Raw genomic sequence first — 20,308 nt, 5'->3', positions numbered from 1 at the left:
GTTCATTGCACTGGGTCTAAAAGTTGCTTTCACTCCCTCTGCAGCAGCTGCTGTTCTCATCCATCGATCTTATCAGCTCTGACAGGATTGAAAATTATCCACCCCCTCTATTCACATTGAGTCTATGCCTGTCATATGAAATGTACTATATAAATAAACTTGACTTGAATTGACCCTGTGACTCAAACTGCAAAAGTGCTGCTGAGGAAAAAATCAGAGCTCATGACAAGCTCCACCTGTGTTCACGGACTCACAAAAACATCTAAATCTAGAGAGATGACACATAGTGACTTAAAAAAGGGACATACACAAGATGCGGGTTGTAACATTACCATCTGTGCTAACAGTTACTAAAGGGTCTAACTGAGCTGAGTCGTTTCGGTGTGAGTTTATTGAGACCGTTTAACAGCACAATGTTGGATGTTAGCTGCTGCCGTGTTAGCTTGTGCTAACCAGGCAGATGTTAAACTTGGTGATCTCGTCTGTTCACCAAGAGGAGCAGCTCCAAAGGTGGCAGCAACAAAAAGGTGGCAGATCCAGCAGGGAGTAAGGACATTCCAAGATGTTTTAAAACTGCTTGGTGCCAGGTTATTTTGTTCATTAGCCTAAAAGGTATCAAGTAGGGAAACCCCGCCCTAGTGTGTAGGCAATATAGCTCAGCATCACTGCACTATTGATTTAGATGTTCTCTGAGCTCAGGCGATCAGGTTCACTGTCACTGAGGATGAGCTGCAGCACAATGACTGCAAAGCTGCATGTAACCAAGGAGCTCAAGGCATGCCCCTGGACTCACCCCCAGGTTCCAGCTGTTGAGACGAGCCTCCAGGTCACTGTCATCGGGAGACAAATCAGCCCTTAGCCCTGCATCCACCTGAGGAGTAAAAGGGGCAAGTGTTAGAGTGTGTAAACAGAAGAAACAAAATGGGAATTAAGTGTTATAAATTAGAGGAGGGAATTGAAATTATTCCTCTGATTGGCAGTTTGGCCTGAGGAAGTGAACAGCAGACAGTGATGGAGGTTATCATTTTTACACAATATAATTCCACTCTTGGCAACAACAAAAGGGTTCTTTAAAAGCTTCCAGATATACAGAACGCCCACATGTGTTCTCCTCCCATACTAACAGCTTTCTACTCCCTGGTTATCTCCGTCTCTCCACCCTTTGCTCCCCTCACTCTCCTCCCTCTCACATACAGCACTCCAGATGTTTGGCAGTTCCACATCATTTCCGTCACGCAGTAAATTCCACAAGAGGGGCACATGTAGCTAAACCGCCTGTCATCCTTGTTTTCCCCTGCCTTTTGTTACAACGGGCCTCCGGATTTGTTTTATACAGTATAATTTGAATGCTTCCAGGGGTTCTGTTGATACAAGATCAGTTTACTCAAGTCGAGGTTGGGCAGAAAGGTTGAAATGGGGGGAAATATCTAATAAAGTTAAGAGAGCGATAAAGAAAGGAGAGATGTTGTTGAATTTGATTAGGATCTGCTGGAGTGTGGACCTTGGGTGTACCTCAGTGGAACTGCACTGACACAGAGAAATCGTTGAATGAATAGCTCAGGATTAAATGCCCCGTCTGATTAAAAAGGCATTAAGGTCCCAGAGCCTCACCCTCGAACAAACACAGTAAACGTTTTATTTCAATATCTAGGAATGCTGAGTATGCAGGTCACTGGCTGTTCAAAGCAGCATGTCACAGTCTCTGTATCGCACCAGGAATTCAACGTATTGTGTTCAACACTGATAAGTATGAATGGCCTCAGAGAGTTTTGGCCACAGATATACTAGTAGTTGTGCAATAAGTTTTTTATCCATGAAGGTTTGATGACAAAATGTACACCTTAAAAACATACATCTCATCAGCTTCAAACAATTCATCGATGTGAATCAACACATGTTTTCAGGGATCATAAATTTAGAGTGAAAACATAGATCCATAACTATATATTGCCATGGCACGTCTGTGTCACCGTCACACAGCAACAGCAAGAATATGAAAAGCAGCCAAGAAATAGAAAATGAGAATATTTACTCCCTTCCTGGTTATAAATCAGCAGTATGGAAATATTTTGGATATTGGAGGAAAGTCAGGTCAACAGACAAAGCACAGGCATATATACAAACAGCGCTGTTATGAGATAGATACTCAGGAAACCCAAAAAAACTGTCTGCGCATCTCTCCGCTGACTTGTTGCTCTCTTTTACTTGTATGTTTCAACAATGTTAGGCTGGAAAACATGCATGCAGGCTGAAACTCAACCCTGTTTTCCTGTCAGAAGATGCTGTAGCTTAAACCAACAGTGAGAAAGACAAACTTCTGATAATACAAGCTATGAGAAAAGAAAAAGTCAGCTAGCTGCTAGGCTAATTTATGCAATGTAGAAGTGCTTAGGTTAATAATGGTGACAGGCAAAAAACAGATGTTTTGTATATGAACATTGACAGTTATTATTATGCCCAATTTTACACTTTTGTTCACGTTCTTGTTAATAAACCATGTTTTAGCTGTGTTACTGGAGCCACTTTAAAGTAAACTTAGCTGCACTTAGATGGTTACAGATATTTACATTTATCTATTTGTTTTGTTTTTTTTTTCTTTTTAAACACAGTTTTGATATTGTTGTTGTGTTCTTCTTGACGGTTTAAATACTGTGATCTTTTTGGTTGAGGTGATCAAATCATTTGACTTATGAGCTTTATTGATAATTATTATAATAATTATTCAATTATTCATTTCAATCATTTATTGATGATTTTATTGATTGTATTAGAGAAATGTTGATTCAACTGTGTGATCATTGAATTGCAATTTTTGATGCTGTTGTATTGTGTTTGGTTATACTGAGAACTGTCTTCAATATTATGTAAGCCCTAATTTTATCAAAAATTTAGAAAAAACACCTCTCCGTAAAATGCAATATGATTCAACAGCACCACCAGCTACATGCTCCAAAATAACCATGAAGTTGAATCAACACCTCTCTAACACAGTTGCAACAAACTGAAACGTTCTAAATTTTCCAGACGTGAGTTTCAGTTTGGTGCACCTAATAAATTGGCAGCTGAGTGCGTGGTACTTTCAGATGTATTGTGATCACGACCATTAGCTCCGTTTTTGTTGCTTGAATCGGCAACTTCTGAGCTCAGGGAATTTCCTCCGGCATCATGGGGAAATTAGTTCAGGAATTTCCAAATTGGTCCACATGAAAGACGAAAGCAAAACATTGTGGCTGCTGTTTGTATTGGCACCAACGGGTATCGCTGTTAATATTTCAATGTGTCATCACAGCTACCTATAAATCTGAAAAACCCAACTTGCTGAATCTTAAGATAAGAATGTCAGGGAAGTCCAGAGGTGTGTGTTGACAGTCTGAAATATGGTGATAAACTAACCGTCCTGGCATCATGTCTGGGTGACTGGCTGTGTGGACTGGAAGAAACTGGTCTTAATGGGGTCTTTTCCTCGTACAGCCTTCTCCTGTAAAGAAAGAAACAGAAGAGCGAGATGTGAACCTACAGTACAATGTGTGTGTGTGCGTGTGCACGTCTCTGGAGTCTGCTTTTGTCCCTCTGTTTGCGTATGAATGTGCCTGCGTAGGCAGCTTGCCTCGCTATTTACACAGATCAACATCTGGCATTGGTTGCATGGTTTGTGGTCTGCATTTCATCCCATCTGAACAATAAACGTCTCTGCTGCTATACATCACTTTGTTTCCATGGACAGCCCACAGGGCACCAGTCTATGGCTTGTACGATCCTTTTATAATCATTCACCTCAATCATTGTCTCTCATCATGTCCATCATGGCTTAAACAAGCAGCTTCACAGGATACTGCTTATATTCACTGGCACACAAAGTGGCTTACTTTTAGATTGCACTTTAGATTCTCGCTACACTGTCTCGCACACACACACACACAAAGGCATAGCTGAGCTCACTATCTCATTAAGCGTAGGCACATGAGGCACTAATGGCCCTCTAATGCTAATCGAATGAAGATGTGACAGGAGACAGGGACGTAGGGATGTAGGACAACAATAAAGAAGAAAAAATATCACTGTCATCTAATGCAGACATCAAATTGCATTCCAGAGGGCACTGTTTCACACTTTTAACTCACCCATTATTTCTTTTCTTTAACATTCCTGATATAGAGACTTTTGACCCTCATTTGTCACAGGAAGCTTTATCTCGTGGTTAAAAGCACCATCGCTGTGAGGTTTCTGGAAAGACAGCTGAATATGAAATGGGACAGATATCTGTGCAAGTCAACTTTGTAATTTGTATCTTCTACTTCAAATCACCTAACTTAGGGAACACCCTTACAAAACCAATGTGATATCAATACCTCCCTCAGCTGACTGAGTAAATGTTATCATAGTTTAATACATATTCTGCCTTGTAGTGTATTTACAGCATTAAGCAAAGAGCGCAAGGCTGACTAAATTATTGCTGCGTTCCTGAAATGTCTGTTTTTTTCTTTAATAGAATATTCTGTTGTTTGCTGACAGTCGGTGCTGCTTGAACACTGATGTTTACCAGTGATGTTAATATGTTGTATTCATTTAAAAGACTTCTATTAATGGACTCCTGTGTGGATTCATCTTTATTTGATAAAAAAGCATTTGAAATCACATTCAGACTGTATGTTTGTATCTAGTCTACGTCTTTTCTCTGAGGGATATATATGTTCCTCTTGCTGACATTTTCTTAATATTATTGGTGACCACTTAAATTAGCGATTACTGAATTGTCGTGTTGTGATGTTGAACTTTTCTTATTTTAGCAGCATTTCAACTCCAACGAAGACTGTTTATTTTATCAATACGCATTTGTCCTTTCAACTCGTCCAGCTTAGCATGTTTCGAGCTGTAATAATGCTCCAGATTGGCCTTTTTCATCACTGCCAGCACCACACCACAAACTAGGCAAAGTGTCTCACCTTTTACTTCAACAAAAAAATAGTCATTTGTACATTTCTCCTGGAAAACGCGTAATGGCACGTAACCTCATGTGTTGTGTACACTGACCCTGAACCGGACTCGGAGTCGGAGACATGCAAGGCCATCAGTGTTATCAGAAAAGTAATTGCTGTCGACATGTTTTGTTTAATTTATTTCTAGAATTGGGCCGCACACTGCCTGGAGGCCGGAGGTTCCCCACCCCAGCTAAAGATAGAAGTTAATGCAATGTTAAGTGTGACTGGAATATTATTTTATGCAATTATATCTTGCTAAACAAATGTTTATCTTATAAACATGTATAATAATTGTTTTGCGACCTTCCTTAATCCTAAAAGTAGGCGGTACCTTGATGAATTAAGCTTTATTGCTGTCATGTTCCATCATTAGGCTTTCCCTGTCCCTGGCCAGATATGGCCTCTCCAGAAATCTATACGTGTATAATAAAAACCAAAACAATGTATACTCAAAACATTCTCTGCATTCCTAACCATTTCCAAGCCTGGAAAATAGTATTTTAAATTCCACAACATTTCATAGAATTTCGTGACTGTGGGAACCCTGTCTCACGGCTCTCTTGTGAGAGAGATTTTGATCTCAATGATGGATCCTGATTAAAGAAAGCTTTGCTAAACTAAACTCAGCCTTATCTCTGTCACATAATAATACATTTACTGTCAGTGACCATGTCAAAGGGATTTCGGTAAACAAGATTCTGGAGCCTCATTACAGAAACTTAAGTCTTATCTCAGTTTAGGGCATTTGACATTTTGTTAGTTAGATTGTTAGTATTACAGAAACATGTTTGCCAACTGTATTCAGGAAAAAAAATCCAATTTTATGTTAGGATAGGAATTTAGATATCACAGACCCAGCTTGATTTAAGGATTTCCAAAGCTAGGAATCCAAAATTAAGACGACATAGACCCTGTGCTCAATTATCAATAACAGCCAGCAGTGGCAGCAGCATAGTTGCTTGATTTCTATGGCAACGATGACTATTGAGAAGAAAACTTTCCAAATTTTTGCCCATCTATGTTTTGTCAAAGCTACAGAGGCAGTGAAAGCTGAGAGCAGTTGATATTATGGCTTGTTCATCTCAAGTGGCCTACCTGAACATTGTAGACATATAGCAGATACAGGCAGGATGCAGCAGAATTGAATTTTAAGTTTTGGTAAGGACTTCTTAAGATAAGATTTGAGGTCTTAGATAGAATAGGATATAACCATGATTTTAGGAATTGCTTCTGGTATAGAAAGATTTTTTTCTATTTTTGAAACTCAAGAGTGGACATTACAATTCGTCAGGCCACTGCACACTCTTAAATGAATTAATCATATTAAAACAAAGCCGCGATACAGGCTCTGAGATCTAGGGGCCTCATGAGAGAAAAATATCCCAACTACTTGTCCTATCTTAACTTACAGATGCTCCGAGTTCTGGAGCCCTGTATATTAAAGGTGGAGTCAGCAATTCTTGAAGATTGTGGATATTTGAACTCAGCACCCAAACAAACACCACACCCGTCCTGTCAGTGCTCCTTAAGAAGCTCCAGTAATATCTCCAATGTTATTTACTCTTCATAATAATCATGGTGTAGCTCCGTCCCTTGCTGGCAAGAACGCAAAAGAGGTAGATTAGCCAGCATGGTGTTGTGTAGCTCAGTCTAAGCCACTCTGTTTGTTTCCCATCGACAGAGCGGAGAAAACTTTTTTAACACACAGAAAGGACGGCTGGCTGACTGTGAGGAGATAATTACTGAATTTGACCTGCATCTTTGGCATGGAATAATCACGTTATCCATATAAGTACAGTTGTTGTCATGGGGCAGCGTGATGTCCATTTACACAGCAGGATGCCTCTAAGTGCCATATCATGTTTTGTATATAATGTGTTATAAATGCATTAATTATACTGAGCACCATCAGTCAAAGTACTCATAAGTTGGGAGGGTACCAATAACTGAACTGTGATGGACAGATGTCCTTATAAAAGAATTGCACCGATATAAAGAGGATCCTCATATAAAACTGAGCCGTATGCAGAAAAAACACGCAAATGCTTTTGAAATTGGTGCAACATGACCAGAGAAAACAAAGAAAAACAATGCCTTTGCTCAAAAGGTAGAAAAACTACAACTACTAGAACGCACAGCACCACACCAGCTGGTGGGTGATGTAACGCAAGCCTCGCCTATGTGACACAATGGTGACTGGCTGGTAACAAACCATCTCAGATCACAGTTAAACAGTAAGCTAAAACAGGTTTCTGGAAACACCTGAGGCAGGAAATATGCATAACAGTAACAGAATCAGTTTATATTTGATCAGCACTGCTTATTTTAACCATTTGATCTTAGTTTCTTGGCTTCTGTTTTCACTGGGCAGGAAGCAGTATGGTGCCCATGTCCTGTTCACAAACTCTCGCTATTACAACTAAAAAGAGCATTAGCATATGTTTCTCAAAACATTCTAGGAATGAAAATAGGCAGTTTTAACGTTGCCGAGTTTAAACATTTGATCAGATTTCAGTCAGAGTTTGAGAGATAGGGAGAGGGATTGTCTGTTTCTTGATCTGCTTCTATATTCTTACGGGAGCAGGCAACACAAAAATGCAAAAGTACAACCTGTACTTCAAGAAAAAGCCAGAGAGCCTGGGGAACTCCTGCTGATGACGTAGAATATCTAATCCAGCAGAGTTTTGCGAGGGAGAGAGCTGATATTACGGCATTGGTTAGATGAAGGGAGGGTTACCAAAGTTCAGTTATGCACACCACCCACACTGTTTTGATACAAAGCTGGTTGAAAATCGGCAAACTAAAATTTAAAAATAACTACCACCGGAAAAGGCCAAGACATTACTTTTGCAATAAAACTGTAGAAATATAATGTATTGTTGTATGCCTAATTCATAGTTAATCATGATCAAAAAATTCAAATAAAACCCTGCAGATTTCAGCTTTTGTGTATTCACTCACTCCCTCTCTCCAGATACTTATTTGTCTGTGCATGTGCACACAGACAAAGACACACAGACAGACAGACACACACACACACACACACACCTACATGCACATGCACAAACACATGCAGCCATGAAACTTGGATAAGGGGGCCAAGCTTTGCAATCTTGGGCCTCTAAGTCAACAGGTGGATGAGGATAATTGAATCAGATGTGTCTGGAGTCTGAGGCCCAGAGATCAAAGCAGTGGCAAGTATGGCCAGAGCACACACACACATATATATGCACACGTGCACACACACAGATGAAAATGAGAACACCATGTAGAGCCTCAGAAGCTGCAGCTTGGCTGATTAAAGCAGCCTGACATCCATACCCTGGCCTGACCTCCAGGTGCAGAGCCAGTGGGCCCAGGTCTCAGCCCTCGGGCACCCTCAGGAAGGCAGTCTGACCTTGGGACACAAACATCCCTCTGCCCCCTGCACTCTTTCCACCATAACCCAACACCACCTGGAGGCAAGATCAGAGGAGACACTCCAGCCTGTGAGCAAGAGATGTGAAGCGTTTGTACCAGCTTCAATGGCTGACTACATGAACTGCAAGGACAGTGTTATTGTCACACTTAACCAGAAAAAAAAGTAGAGGAGGGAGGGGAGAAAGGGGGGCTAAAAGTTTTCATATGTGGATGAAAAGCATACACACATGCAAGACAGAAGTCAGAGGAGACAGGAGGAAAACAAGGAGAGAAAAATGAGGGGAAAAAGGCCTGAAAGGGGAGCTAGTGAAAATGTAGCTTAGATGTAGCTTAGAAATAGATAAAGCCAAAACTAAACTTTGGCTGTGAACCTGACACCAGCAGTGCTGATAACCAAGTTCACATATCAAAAACAACACACGCCCTTAATGTTCTCTTGTGTCTACCATTAACTGTCTCCTTTGAGATAGAGGTGGCATACGAAGACAGAGAGGACATGTTGGCTAATCACCAAAGTTGTTTTGTACAATTTTCTGACCCTCGCTGGGTCTGACCCTCATCTGCTTTCCCACAGCATTCCTCTGTCTGAATCAGTGCTATAGACAAAGCAGTGGCTCCATCTTGTGGCTAAAATAGGAATAGCACAGCAACAGTGGAATGCATGGAGGAATTCGCTCAGGGCATTTGGACTAATGAGGTTAGATCATGTATCTGTTAAACAACACACACGCGCACACACACACACACACGCACGCGCGCGCGCAAACACACACACACATATACTACAGCACATCCACTTCTGTGTGAAACTGAAGTAACATCTCAAAACATCAGAGAATCATCCCAACTTTGCCTTCAGATCTTGAAACTTGAATTGGACCATTTCACGAGCTAAAAGAAGCCCTGCCCATCACCTGACTAATGGCGAGCGAGACAGAGATCAAACGTTGCCACATCATAGGGAGTCAGAGGAGTTCCTTCCATTTAATCTTATCTAAATGAGAGAGACACATAAAAGGACTCTTGGCCGGGCTAATTTTCTCCATCAGGACGTTAGCCTGTGATCTGAGCGTCTTTCATGGTCTTATCCCAATCAGACACTACGGTACTCAGCAGTCTGCGCCCCACAAAACCTCTCTATCCTCTCTATCTCTGTCCAGGAAGGGCTGAGCCTTACTGAATGTAGCTTCAAATCACTTGTAATGTAAGTTACAGCTCTGTAAACATGTCAATAACAATGTAAAAAACCCTCACTTTTAGATAAAATAAAGTCTAGTTGGCAACGACAGCTTACGTTGAATCTGATTAATTGATCCAAACATGTTTATGAAACCAAACATCATCAATAAATTAGGGCTATAAACCCATTTTCAATGTCAATTAATCTGTTAGTTATTTTCTTGATTAACTGATTACTTGTTTGGTTCATAAAATGTCATAAAATGGCAAAAAAAATGTCAATCAATATTTCCTAAAGCCCCAAATAACATCCTCAAATGTCTTTTATTTTCCAACAGCCCAAAGATGTTCAGTTTACTGTCATACACGTGTAAAGAAACAAGAAAATATTCATATCTAAAGAAGCATTTTACCGCTAGGAGGATGGTCTTTTCATTAAGAGGGCTGCATTGTACTTTTTGTGTGTGCTCTTTGACTCTGATGATTCAAGTTAACAGGATAAGGACTTTCTTTTTAAAAAATGTACCTAATGTCTGCAAAAAATGTTGTTGCACATTTACAATCCGTCATAAGCGCTGTTAGCTTGTTTACTATATGACATGAGCAAGCAAGTTCAGACTTGAAAACTCTGTAAAAAAAAACCTAAATAATCATCAAATATTTGTATTGAACAGCCAAATCCAATACGACTGGCATCATTTTGAGTCAGGTTCAGCCCTTCACTCTTCCCACATTGTTGTGATACAAAGCTGGTTTGAAATCAGTTTAGTATCCATTTGAGAATCTGGAATCAGAGAATTTTTGTTCATTTTTCTTTAAAAAAATTACTCAAACCAATTTATCAACAATTAAATTAGTGGGTGATAAATTTAATAGTGAATGACTAAACAATCAATCATTGCGCTCAAACGATAAACTAAAAAAAAAAAATTATGCCATAATTGTGTACCGAACTATACTCTTTGACGCTCAATAAGGAAGTGATTTAAGTATGCAGGCATTGTCAAATGTACTTCATTTTCTCTTTTCTTTTTAGTTAGTGTTAAGTTACAACTCAAAACACAGAATAAAAATGTGCTCTGCTAGTCAGACACGGGTTAGACGATGTAGGTTAAAGTGTGACAAATATTTAAAGACAAGCCCTAATGATGAGTTTTTAAGGATCAAATATTCTAACACCCCCGACAGTAAAATCTGAATTACATATGGCAGCAGAGGGCCTGTACTCTTTCTTACAAAGTGCCCTAGTGGATATTAAGCTCTCTTTACTACACTTACAGTGCTCTCTTTTTATTATGCTAATGAGCATATCAAGCCACTGGGCTCTGATTTGCCTTTCCTTGTTAATTGGAATGAAAAACCCTGAGCCATTACTAACATCACTTTGTCAAGCGCCTGAACTGCCTGCAGTCAGAGGAAACATCTCTGAGCAAACTAGGATGAGTGATGATTTAGGGAGGCATGTTGAGGGATTTCACATGTGTGTATAAATGATTATGTGTTTATTTGCTTTGAGCACGCGTCCCTGTGAAGTACATCAAGATTCAGTCGTATTTTCATCATGCAGTATAAGAACCGAAATAAATATATAAATGAATAAATATAGATAGATTTATTTATGTTTGAGGTGTTTAGCTGATGCTTGTACAGAAAAAAAATCAAACTATTTAAGAAACAAGCTAATTAGCAACCGAGCCTCATTCTCTGCTTTCCCGCTCTCCTCCGTGGGGGTTAGACCTCAGGTTCAACAACTGGGAAAGTGTAAAGACGAGAATAACAGAAAGATGGATAGAGAATACTAGAGGTTCCTCATCCTCTCATGCTGTTTTGAAGTGCATCTCTTTGAAAAGTCAGAATGGACAGCTAAAGCAGACTGATGCAAGAACTTGGCAACGTCTTTGGCTTTTCAGATAGCGCTGCTGAGCAACTACAATGGGCGATCAGTCACGAAAGCCGCGTGTATCCAGCTTCACAGCCAAGTTTTCAGTCTGATAAAAGAACATCAACACAGAGCACTTGGATAAATATCTTATGTGTTATATTCGGGATCTTCTATATCTGACCAAAAAAGTTTCTTCGTTGTTAAGTCATCAGCTGGAACAAGGCGAGAGCTTTCTTTTCAAGAACTATATTTGTTCAGGAACATAAAACCACACAAGAATGCCCATATTTGACTTTCATCTGTGAAATTTGAGGCATTTCAAAAAAGATGGGCGCCAGAACCCTTCACAGCCATTTTTATAAGTGAACTCTTCAAGAAATAAACAAGAGTATGTCCCACTTAGAAAAGTTATTTTGCCAATCTACAGATAACTGACAGATGATATAAAATCCCTTGGAACAAATCTTATGAGACAGCTGTCACCCTCTTTAGTCTGCAGTGTAGTGAAATACACTTCTAAAACTTTGATTTCCATTTCTGTCTGCATTTAAGATTTTATTTAGTTGAGTTGGTCAGCCGCCATTTAAACACCTGTATCATTTAATTGATTTCCATTTCAAGTAGTTATACCAGTTCAACAAAGCCAGGCAGCCTCTAACCAGCGTCCGACCCTGGTAGGACACTGACACGGAGGAGGAGGAGGGTCGGCAGATGCGTGTTAACTCACTTGGAAAGACCCCTGAGGCATATTTGACAAATGTCACTGTGCTGGTCTGAATGAGGCATAACTGACACTGAACATGGTGTGACCACTAAAATAAAACATCTAGCCGAATGTGAGAGGTCGGAGGAAAACAACTGTTCAAATCCACATCTCACAACTCGCTGAATATTGTCATGACTGTGGCCAGAAGAAGAAAATGAAACTACATTAGGCATACAGCAGGCAAAGCTGACCAGTGCAAGAGTGGTAAGAGCAAAGAAATGTTTAGTCCAACAAATACGAGTATTAAAGCTTCGTAGGCGTAATAGTTTGGTAAATAATACACCTATGTTTAATTATGCAGTGCCAAACTGGAGATCTCAAATTTGCAGACTTGTGTACACATCCAGTAATTGTACAATAAATTTGGCTCTAATCAGTTTTTAGTTTACATGCAACATGCATTACCATGCACCAGCACATTAAAGTGATTAGGCTTGCCATGTTATCATGTATTTATATGGAGTTTGAAAAAACAACAACATGTAATTATTGTCATGAGCAAGTTTTATCAAGGGAAGTTTTTAAAATCCATCCACCCTTAACTACTTCTGTAACTACTTATCTTCTTAAGGGTTGCACAAGGGTGCAAGAGTACACCCTGGACCGGTCGCCAGACTATCACAGGGCTGATACATAAGAACAGTCAACCATTCACATTGAAATTCACACCTAGTGGCAATTTTAAGTCACCAGTAAACTATCCTGCATGCCTTTAGACTGTGGGGGAAAAAAACAGAGAAAACCCACTCTAACACGGCGTCACCCACAAACTTGAACCTTCAACTCTATTCCTGTGAGGCGACAGAGCTAGCCACTGCGCCACCATGGCATCTTTAAATGCAAAGTAAATATATACATGTAAATGAAGTAATGTACAGTGGAATAGTACCTGTGACGAGCTGCAATAGGTGTGGAACTGGTTTTGTCCTTCAGCAGACTGGCAGTCAAACTGTCATCAGTGTAGCCACCCAGCTCTCCCGTCACCCAATCAGGCAGACCTGCATTGCTCTGCTCTGCAGATCGACCGGTCAGTGGCTCATCAAAGTAGATGGACTAGACGCGAAAATTAAAAGACAGGAGGTGAAGGTTGGGTTAATCAATTCTCTCTGTATTTGCAATCCATCGCAATGATATTTAATGGGTTGGAACTGAATTAAGATTCAAGCTAAAATCTTTCATAACTGACTTTTTGTATGTTGCCTCAAAAAGTCTCTCTTTGTTTAACTGGACTTCGAGAGCATATATGCATTCATGATACTACAAGTGAAGTTGGTTAGTCCTGCCACCAATAAATAGCACCACAGCAATATTTATAATATCATGAAGCAGTCATTCTTACCATGTAGGTGGGGAGTGTCTTGAGGCTGCCAGGCTCTGGTTTGCTGTTGAAAGGCCTCTCCAGGACCCCTCTTTTGAGCATGTGAAGGAGTAAACGGGCATGCATGTTGCGATTCTTTCGACCTATCAGACCTGAACCACATATGGTGGGGTCACACAGCTTCTTTATCCATACGGCACATCGCTGGCGTTCTGAGGTCAATGGCAGAAAGGAGGGAGAGGACAACAAGGGATGTCACAGGTTATTAACTTAATTTTGTTGGTTACTTTCAACTTTAACTTTATTTTATTTCATTCTATTTCTTTCTGGGAGTTGTCTAATAATATTACTTTGATAAGAGTAGTATAAAACAGTAGATCACATTACTCCAGTTCTGTAGTCTTCACACTGGCTTCCTGTCTCTCCGAGAATTTCAAAATTCGTTTATTGGTTTATAAAGCACTGCATGGTTAAGGGCCCAAATACATTCCTGACCTTTTGCTACAGTATGAACCATCCAGACTTCTCAGGTCTTCTGGCACTGATCTGCTTTGTGGACCCTGACTCAAGACTAAATATACATAATTTTTCATTTTTTGTCACATCTGGAACTGACTCCCCGAAAACTACAGATCTGCTGCAACTCACAGTTATTTTTAAGTCAAGACATAAGACTCTTATTACATAGAATTTTTATCAATTTCTTATACTGCACTGTAACTTTTATTTTTGTATTTTATACTTTTTTCCCTTTACCTTGTTTTACTTTTCTTTACTCTCGCTCTTTAATTATGCTTTAATTTTTTATGCTGAGCAATTTGAAATGCCTAGCTGCCGAAATGTGCTTTGTAACTTGCCTTAGCCTTTCCTATGAGAAAACCCCAAAAGAGAGCCAGCAGTCAAGTTCGCTACATAAGTAATATTTAAACTACGTTTAGTACAGCAAAGAGAGGTGAAATGTAATCTTGCCTGTCTTGTTTGGATGTTTAAGGACATATGGCTTCATGTCCAGCAGAAAATGGTCAAACTCAGTGTCCAGCTTGTCCCATGAGTCCTCGCGTTTGCTCATAGTGTCCTGGGGAGGTAAATAAAGGGACACAACGCTTAATAAAAACGTAGGCGTTTTGCTAGCGTTGACTGTGTTAGCTAGCTACATGGAGTGCTTGTTGCTGATTTGTTCTCTTAGCTTCAAAACAGAGTGGAGGAGATGTAGCTAGGTATAAGAAACAGGTAGATTAACGCCGTGTCACGTAATGTTAGCATAACATAACGTGACATCCACACAACTAAACAGTGTTCACAAACTAGCTAACCTAAGGGAGAGAGAGGCATTAGCAAAGAAGCTAAAGCTAGCAGTAAAACGCTCGCGGGATGTTGTTTCCTTCAAAGACTACCAAAACAAAGGAGCGACATGCTAAAAGGGGGCACGTTAGTTATGAAAATGTAAAAATAATGACAACAAAGCTACTTACTTTGAGCACTACTTTAGCCGCTCAAAACGGTTCAAAACTACAGCGTCCTCGCTTTACGCCACATCCGGTTTCCGCGGAGACGCAGCGTCTCTCTGTTGCTATAGAAACTACACCTCGTTTTTTTTACTTCCCTTTTACAATTTATCTCAAGGAAACCTACAAACCTGAAACTAGTTTCCTTGGCTGATCTTGAGCTGTTTTATTTGCCGTTTACTTTATCCAAAGACAAGATTATTTCCACCGGTAATAATTCCTCATGTTTCAAATGCCTGAACTATTCCTTTTTTCATGATATACACGAGGAAAAAGCATGGAAAACTTGTGATAAATACCATATAAATAACAAAAAAAGAGGCTATTGTAATGGTGGATTTCTACTTTAAATACATTCATAAATCATTAGCATTTTTTATGATACTTTATGTTTTTTTCTGACCATCAAAACGAATGAAGAATCTAAACAAAGAAATCACTTAATAGTAAAGAATACAAATAAATGGTGTTAACAGACCAACTTTAAACAAAAAAGTGTTTTTTTCATGAATAGTTAACTTATATGTATGACCAAGTTTTATTTGTCATCACAACTCGGAATATCCTCAGTTTCTAAAGTATTTTTTAAAAAGTGTGTTGTTTCATTTCTAGAAAACCTCTAGAGATTAAAATCCTGTGAACATAATCATTAACATGCATTACAATCTAAATTTAATTAGAACACTATTTCCCTGTTTAAACTGTGTTTTCCCAATTCATTTTCCAGTGACACTCAAATCCACTGTCCATTCCAATGGATAGATATTTTGGGAAAAAAAACCCTGCGTATAAAAATTTTACTTTAACAATATAATTAGTAGATTAACATGTGCCTTGCCTCAGTGTTGGCCATGCTTGTTAAAAAGTGTTTTTTGATTGTTGCTGCTGTTGAAACACACGTTTGATGTAATGCTATATTGTAGTCAAGATAAGACTGGAAATATTATGCTGTATATCATACAACTTTTAAAAAATATATATTTTTGGGAAATTCCACATTCTTCCCTGCACTTTATTAATAATCCAGCACCATGTTAATGTATTCTAATATGAAAAACAAACAAGCTCTTAAGACTTTTAAGTTACTAACTTATTATAAGACGCATATAACAAATACTGTGGCAATATCAAATGCAAATGTGTTTTAGTTTCCTTATTTTATAGTTATTGTCTCATTTTGTGTTTTATTTGTTGTTGTCTTTCAATCTGTTTAGATTTCTGTGAATTCATTTGTGCACAATAAAACGTGCCAAAAAGCACACATTGGACAAGCGAAGAAAAATGAATAAAAGAATACAAGAGAAGAAAAAAAAGACTTTTAAAAATGTCATTTAATGTGACAGAAGTTACATGAGATATATACATGATACAGATACATGCTATTCATGTTGTTCTGATTTACTTTAAATGTCTGATTTTTTAAATTTATTTATTTATTTGCCTCTCTGTTGTCTCTGATACCTGGCATGATTCTCAGTTTAATCAGAATATGCACTTTAGTATAAGTCCACATGATGGCGCAAAACACCTTCAATTTGTAGGATGGTCAGAAACAAACTGGACATGTCTCCTTGGTTCATCTCACAATAAAACTCAACGTTAAAGTATTTTTCACAGATAATTCATAAAACGGTATATTCTAGTACACACGGCACAATAAAGGACGTGCATTTCGTGTGTTAATGTACGCCAGAAGAAGCACTTCTTATAAAGTCTCATTGTGCGCTGAAATTGAAGTGAAATATTCCCACAGCACGTGAAGGCGGACTTCAGCGACGTCACTTTGAATGAAAAAGAAGCGCTCAGCTGAGGTCCGGGCAGAGGAGGCGTGCGGTCCGTCTGACAGGAGCTCCTCCAGCAGAGACAGCACCTCTGTCAGTAAGACCAGACGAGAACTTCGCAGAAATCGGGACAAACACCAAGTTGTGACTAGTTTTGTTTTCTTTTCTCCCCATTATGGCTGACCATCTTTTACATTATAATGACTCAGCCGGGGTTGGGAACCGATTCGCTCGCAAAGGTGCTTTGCGACAAAAAAATGTGCATGAAGTGAAAAACCACAAATTTACTGCGAGGTTTTTCAAGCAACCGACGTTCTGCAGCCACTGTACAGACTTCATATGGTAAGAATCCCTTATGCACTTTTTACTCACTTTGGATGGCAGGTTATCATGGATGTTATAAGTATTTTGTGGCTCTTCAGTGAGTTTATGTTCACAAGTAGCCTAGATGTGACTCAGTTTCTCTTTAGTCCCTCCAAATTTGCATTTGCCATTTTCACAGCTCACAAGCTCATTTCTTTGTGCACTGAAATCCAGATTTTTCAGTTGACATTTACCAGTGCATAGAATATTTTAAAACTTTTTCCATTGCTTGGTGAAAGAGGTTGCCCTAATGATAGCATTTTGTTTTTTGCAGGGGATTTGGGAAACAAGGATTTCAATGCCAAGGTAATTCACATGCATGTGTTTGTGTATTTCAGTGGCACAGTCACAGGTATAAAAGATACTAGTGTAACTTGTCACCATTTTTCTTTTTGACCCAAGGGACACAAGCCTAGCTCAATACAAATTCTCTTAAACCAAAAATCATAAGTCTAGCATGCTTGCTCATTAAGTGTTTTGTCAAAAAGAAAGTCAGTTTTTATTCAGTGTGGCTAAACCTCCATTTAATGGTTCAATGTGCAAATGTTTGATGCAGATGTAGTCAAAGCCTCCACAATTGAACTGTAAAAGTTTTTTTATTTCTTCAGAGGGCACAACATTCTGCAAACAAGAAAGCAGAGGTTAAAGTTTGCTTGACACATAACTTACAAAAATGTTATGGAAACATTTACCTGCAACTGGGACGCACACTTACAACTAGTGATGCTTCATCCTGCAAGACAAAAGAAAAACCCCAAAACTATTAGGCATCATTTCTAAACAAGTATTTACTCAAGTTTGAAGCTGACATACCTTTGAGGGTTCTTTACACCTTTAGGAGCAGCTGGTTGACCCTTGACACCCTTTGAGCTTACAGGCATTGGCGGGGCAAATTCTGGTGTGTACTTTGAGTGACTGATGAGATTCCCGGTTCGCTGGTAGCCGTTTCTGGACTGGACAATGTAGCTTGAGGGAGGTAAGGGAGGAAGGACTGGTTCACTCACTCTCTGGGTAACCAGAACTTTTTGGGTGTTGACAACTGGTTTTTTTGGCTGCTGAAAGATCTTATGTGGCCAGAAAGCTGTTTTACCAAATTTAAGGCCTAGTCCAGGAGGAAAGACAGGTTGGGGGCCTACATTAGTTGGGAACCTGGGAAAGGAGGGTCTTGCTAGCTTGGAGGCAGACTCTTTGCCGATGTAATTAGCTTGGCTGGACCCTCCAGAACTGGAAGACCCTGTGTTATCAGATGGATAATGAAAGACTTCCTCATAGACACGATGGGGAGCGTTATTCGAGTTAGAGGTAAAGCCCTGGTTTGCAGACACACCATAGCCGCGGTCAACTGGCTGGGGCGCCCAAGACTCAACGTTGGGAGACATTGCAGCTTGCGAGGTGGACGGGGCAGGCTTGTAGTTTGAAGCCGGACTTGCATAAAGACTGGAGCCACCAGCTGGAGCAGCAGGCATGCTGTTTACAGAAGCAACACCAAGTGATGTTGACTGAGGCTGCACAGGGCCCGGCTGAGGCTGCACAGGGCCCGGCTGAGGCTGCACAGGGCCCGGCTGAGGCTGCGCAGAAAAACTTGGCAGGTAGTTTTGGCCTAAAGGAAATACAATGGGTTCCTTTGGGTTTTCCAGGCCCCAATCTCTTGCAGCACCATTAACAAGTCTGTCCACCTCAGGAACACTAGGTTTGTTAGGCAGGTTTTGGTGGGATGGCAGAGCTGAGGGATTGCTGTAGCTTGTGTGCACAGGGAAACTTGGTTGGTTGTTGGAAGCCTGCCAGTCACTCAAACCAGAGAGCCACCCTTCATCGTCTCCATCGTCACCAATGTTACGCGAGTCATCTTTAGATGGATAGCCATACCCTGTGAAATTAACAATGATTAAATTAATGATACTTTACAGAGGCTGAATGTGATAATTAAGCAGAAAGTCATTACCTTTTATAGCCGGTAATCCAGCACTGCCATCAAATAGCAAAAAACAGATCCAGGAAACCCTGCAAGAGAGGCAAATAAAGAACAAAACACCTGATTAAAATCTCAGTTAAAGTGAAATGAAACAAAGAAAGTGCAAAGAAATGCTGAACATTAATAACACATACCACAAAAGGAGTCCAAGAGCCATGGCTGTTAACTGATAAGCAGCACCTTGTACTTCTCAGCAGCTATGGTTTGAGACACAAAGCTCAGTGGGATTAACTAGACTTGAGAGTAACCTCTAGTCTTCTGCGTCTCCTTATATATCCAGTTCTTACTTAAGGAAGCCTATCAGCTACAGCTGCTCACAGAGCAATTACTGGCTCAATCATTTACAGGTGTGGCAGCTGGACAACCCCACTCACTCTCTCAGTGTGACACGGCCAACTCAGTGTGTTTTACTGAAATGTTTTCTGATTTTTACTTATTTGAGGACACATTTCTTTGATTTAACTGAGCATTTTGCACATGCGATCAGTCAAAAGGCAGCAGTAGATTTTTGCCTCATGCTGCTGCACGGACTCAAGGCGCTGCACATGCCCTGAAATCAACACCTTGTTGCCAACATCTTTGCTCGTGTAACATTTCCATCTAGATATCTGATACTTTGGCAGGCAAAGGAGAGAAAGGAAAGGATGAGGAGTGAGGGAGATATAGATGAAAACAGTAGAGTTATAATGGGGATCACTGAGGTCAAATTAAGGTGCTTGTACACAAAAAGAAAAGAAAAAATGTAATGTAATATACATTTTGAAATGTTGGATGGAGAAAAGTAAGTTATAGAAATCATATGTATTATGTATAATGCCTTATTTAAGTCACATTCTGATTGTTCTCTATATGCATTGTGCAAGTACATAAATTAATGCATGCTGCAGCAAATATACTTCCACACACTTTGTATGTGTCAAGATAACCGCGATTGAACTCAAAATATAACCTATCAAACGTCAAAAAAAAGGCTTGTCAATCAGTATCAGGAGGGCCCAGACTGTAGAGCTGCAATGCATTTAGAGGGTGGTAACTTCATGTTTATACTGTGTTTAATGCGTAGAAGCTGCAATGCTGGTGCTGGGCACGTAAGGACAGTGGACCCATCATGCATTGCACTAACCTATCTTGGGACCATCATTA

At 39.8% G+C, this 20,308-nt stretch overlaps 3 protein-coding genes across 5 annotated transcripts in view; 1 reads left to right on the top strand and 2 right to left on the bottom strand.

Moving 5' to 3' along the window:
* The window catches only part of cep112 (centrosomal protein 112), a 132,259-nt gene extending 117,184 nt beyond the window's left edge, over nucleotides 1-15,075 (bottom strand). For both annotated transcript variants that reach the window (XM_042505151.1, XM_042505152.1), the window contains exons 1-6: nucleotides 15,017-15,075; nucleotides 14,514-14,619; nucleotides 13,566-13,756; nucleotides 13,116-13,279; nucleotides 3,394-3,478; nucleotides 794-871 (exon numbers count right to left, since the gene is read on the bottom strand). In XM_042505151.1, coding sequence (XP_042361085.1) covers nucleotides 794-871; nucleotides 3,394-3,478; nucleotides 13,116-13,279; nucleotides 13,566-13,756; nucleotides 14,514-14,613 — 618 coding nt within the window. In that variant the 5' untranslated portion in view covers nucleotides 14,614-14,619; nucleotides 15,017-15,075. The remainder of the gene's footprint in view (nucleotides 1-793; nucleotides 872-3,393; nucleotides 3,479-13,115; nucleotides 13,280-13,565; nucleotides 13,757-14,513; nucleotides 14,620-15,016) is intronic.
* A 1,828-nt stretch (nucleotides 15,076-16,903) lies between these two features.
* Nucleotides 16,904-20,308, top strand: part of prkcab (protein kinase C, alpha, b) — a 120,889-nt gene continuing 117,484 nt past the window's right edge. The window contains exons 1-2 of the mRNA XM_042505154.1: nucleotides 16,904-17,172; nucleotides 17,468-17,499. Coding sequence (XP_042361088.1) covers nucleotides 17,006-17,172; nucleotides 17,468-17,499 — 199 coding nt within the window. The 5' untranslated portion in view covers nucleotides 16,904-17,005. The remainder of the gene's footprint in view (nucleotides 17,173-17,467; nucleotides 17,500-20,308) is intronic.
* On the bottom strand, nucleotides 17,771-19,411 carry LOC121956777 (protein transport protein Sec31A-like). 2 transcript variants are annotated; one of them, XM_042505155.1, is made up of 5 exons: nucleotides 19,300-19,411; nucleotides 19,136-19,194; nucleotides 18,007-19,060; nucleotides 17,886-17,926; nucleotides 17,771-17,814 (listed from the first exon to the last, which is right to left on the bottom strand). In XM_042505155.1, exons 1-4 carry the CDS (start codon nucleotides 19,320-19,322, stop codon nucleotides 17,911-17,913), a joined length of 1,152 nt encoding a protein of 383 aa, XP_042361089.1. In that variant the 5' UTR covers nucleotides 19,323-19,411; the 3' UTR covers nucleotides 17,771-17,814; nucleotides 17,886-17,910. The 2 variants fall into 2 exon arrangements, with proteins under 2 accessions (XP_042361089.1, XP_042361090.1); XM_042505156.1 differs by having other exon boundaries at nucleotides 17,909-17,926.

The sequence above is a fragment of the Plectropomus leopardus genome, chromosome 17 (genome assembly GCF_008729295.1).
Source record: "Plectropomus leopardus isolate mb chromosome 17, YSFRI_Pleo_2.0, whole genome shotgun sequence".
Classification (NCBI taxonomy): Eukaryota; Metazoa; Chordata; class Actinopteri; order Perciformes; family Serranidae; genus Plectropomus; species Plectropomus leopardus.
Note: the sequence above shows the minus strand (reverse complement) of the source record. Positions and strands in the feature narration are given on the sequence as shown.

Bases quoted from the DNA above. Each gene is read 5' to 3' on its own strand.
- LOC121956777 (XM_042505155.1), bottom strand. From the start codon at position 19,322: ATGGCTCTTGGACTCCTTTTGTG. The intron at 19,195-19,299 runs GTATGTGTTATT...CCTCTCTTGCAG, and splicing joins GCTCTTGGACTCCTTTTGTG to GGTTTCCTGGATCTGTTTTT. The intron at 19,061-19,135 runs GTAATGACTTTC...TTAATTTCACAG, and splicing joins TGGATTACCGGCTATAAAAG to GGTATGGCTATCCATCTAAA.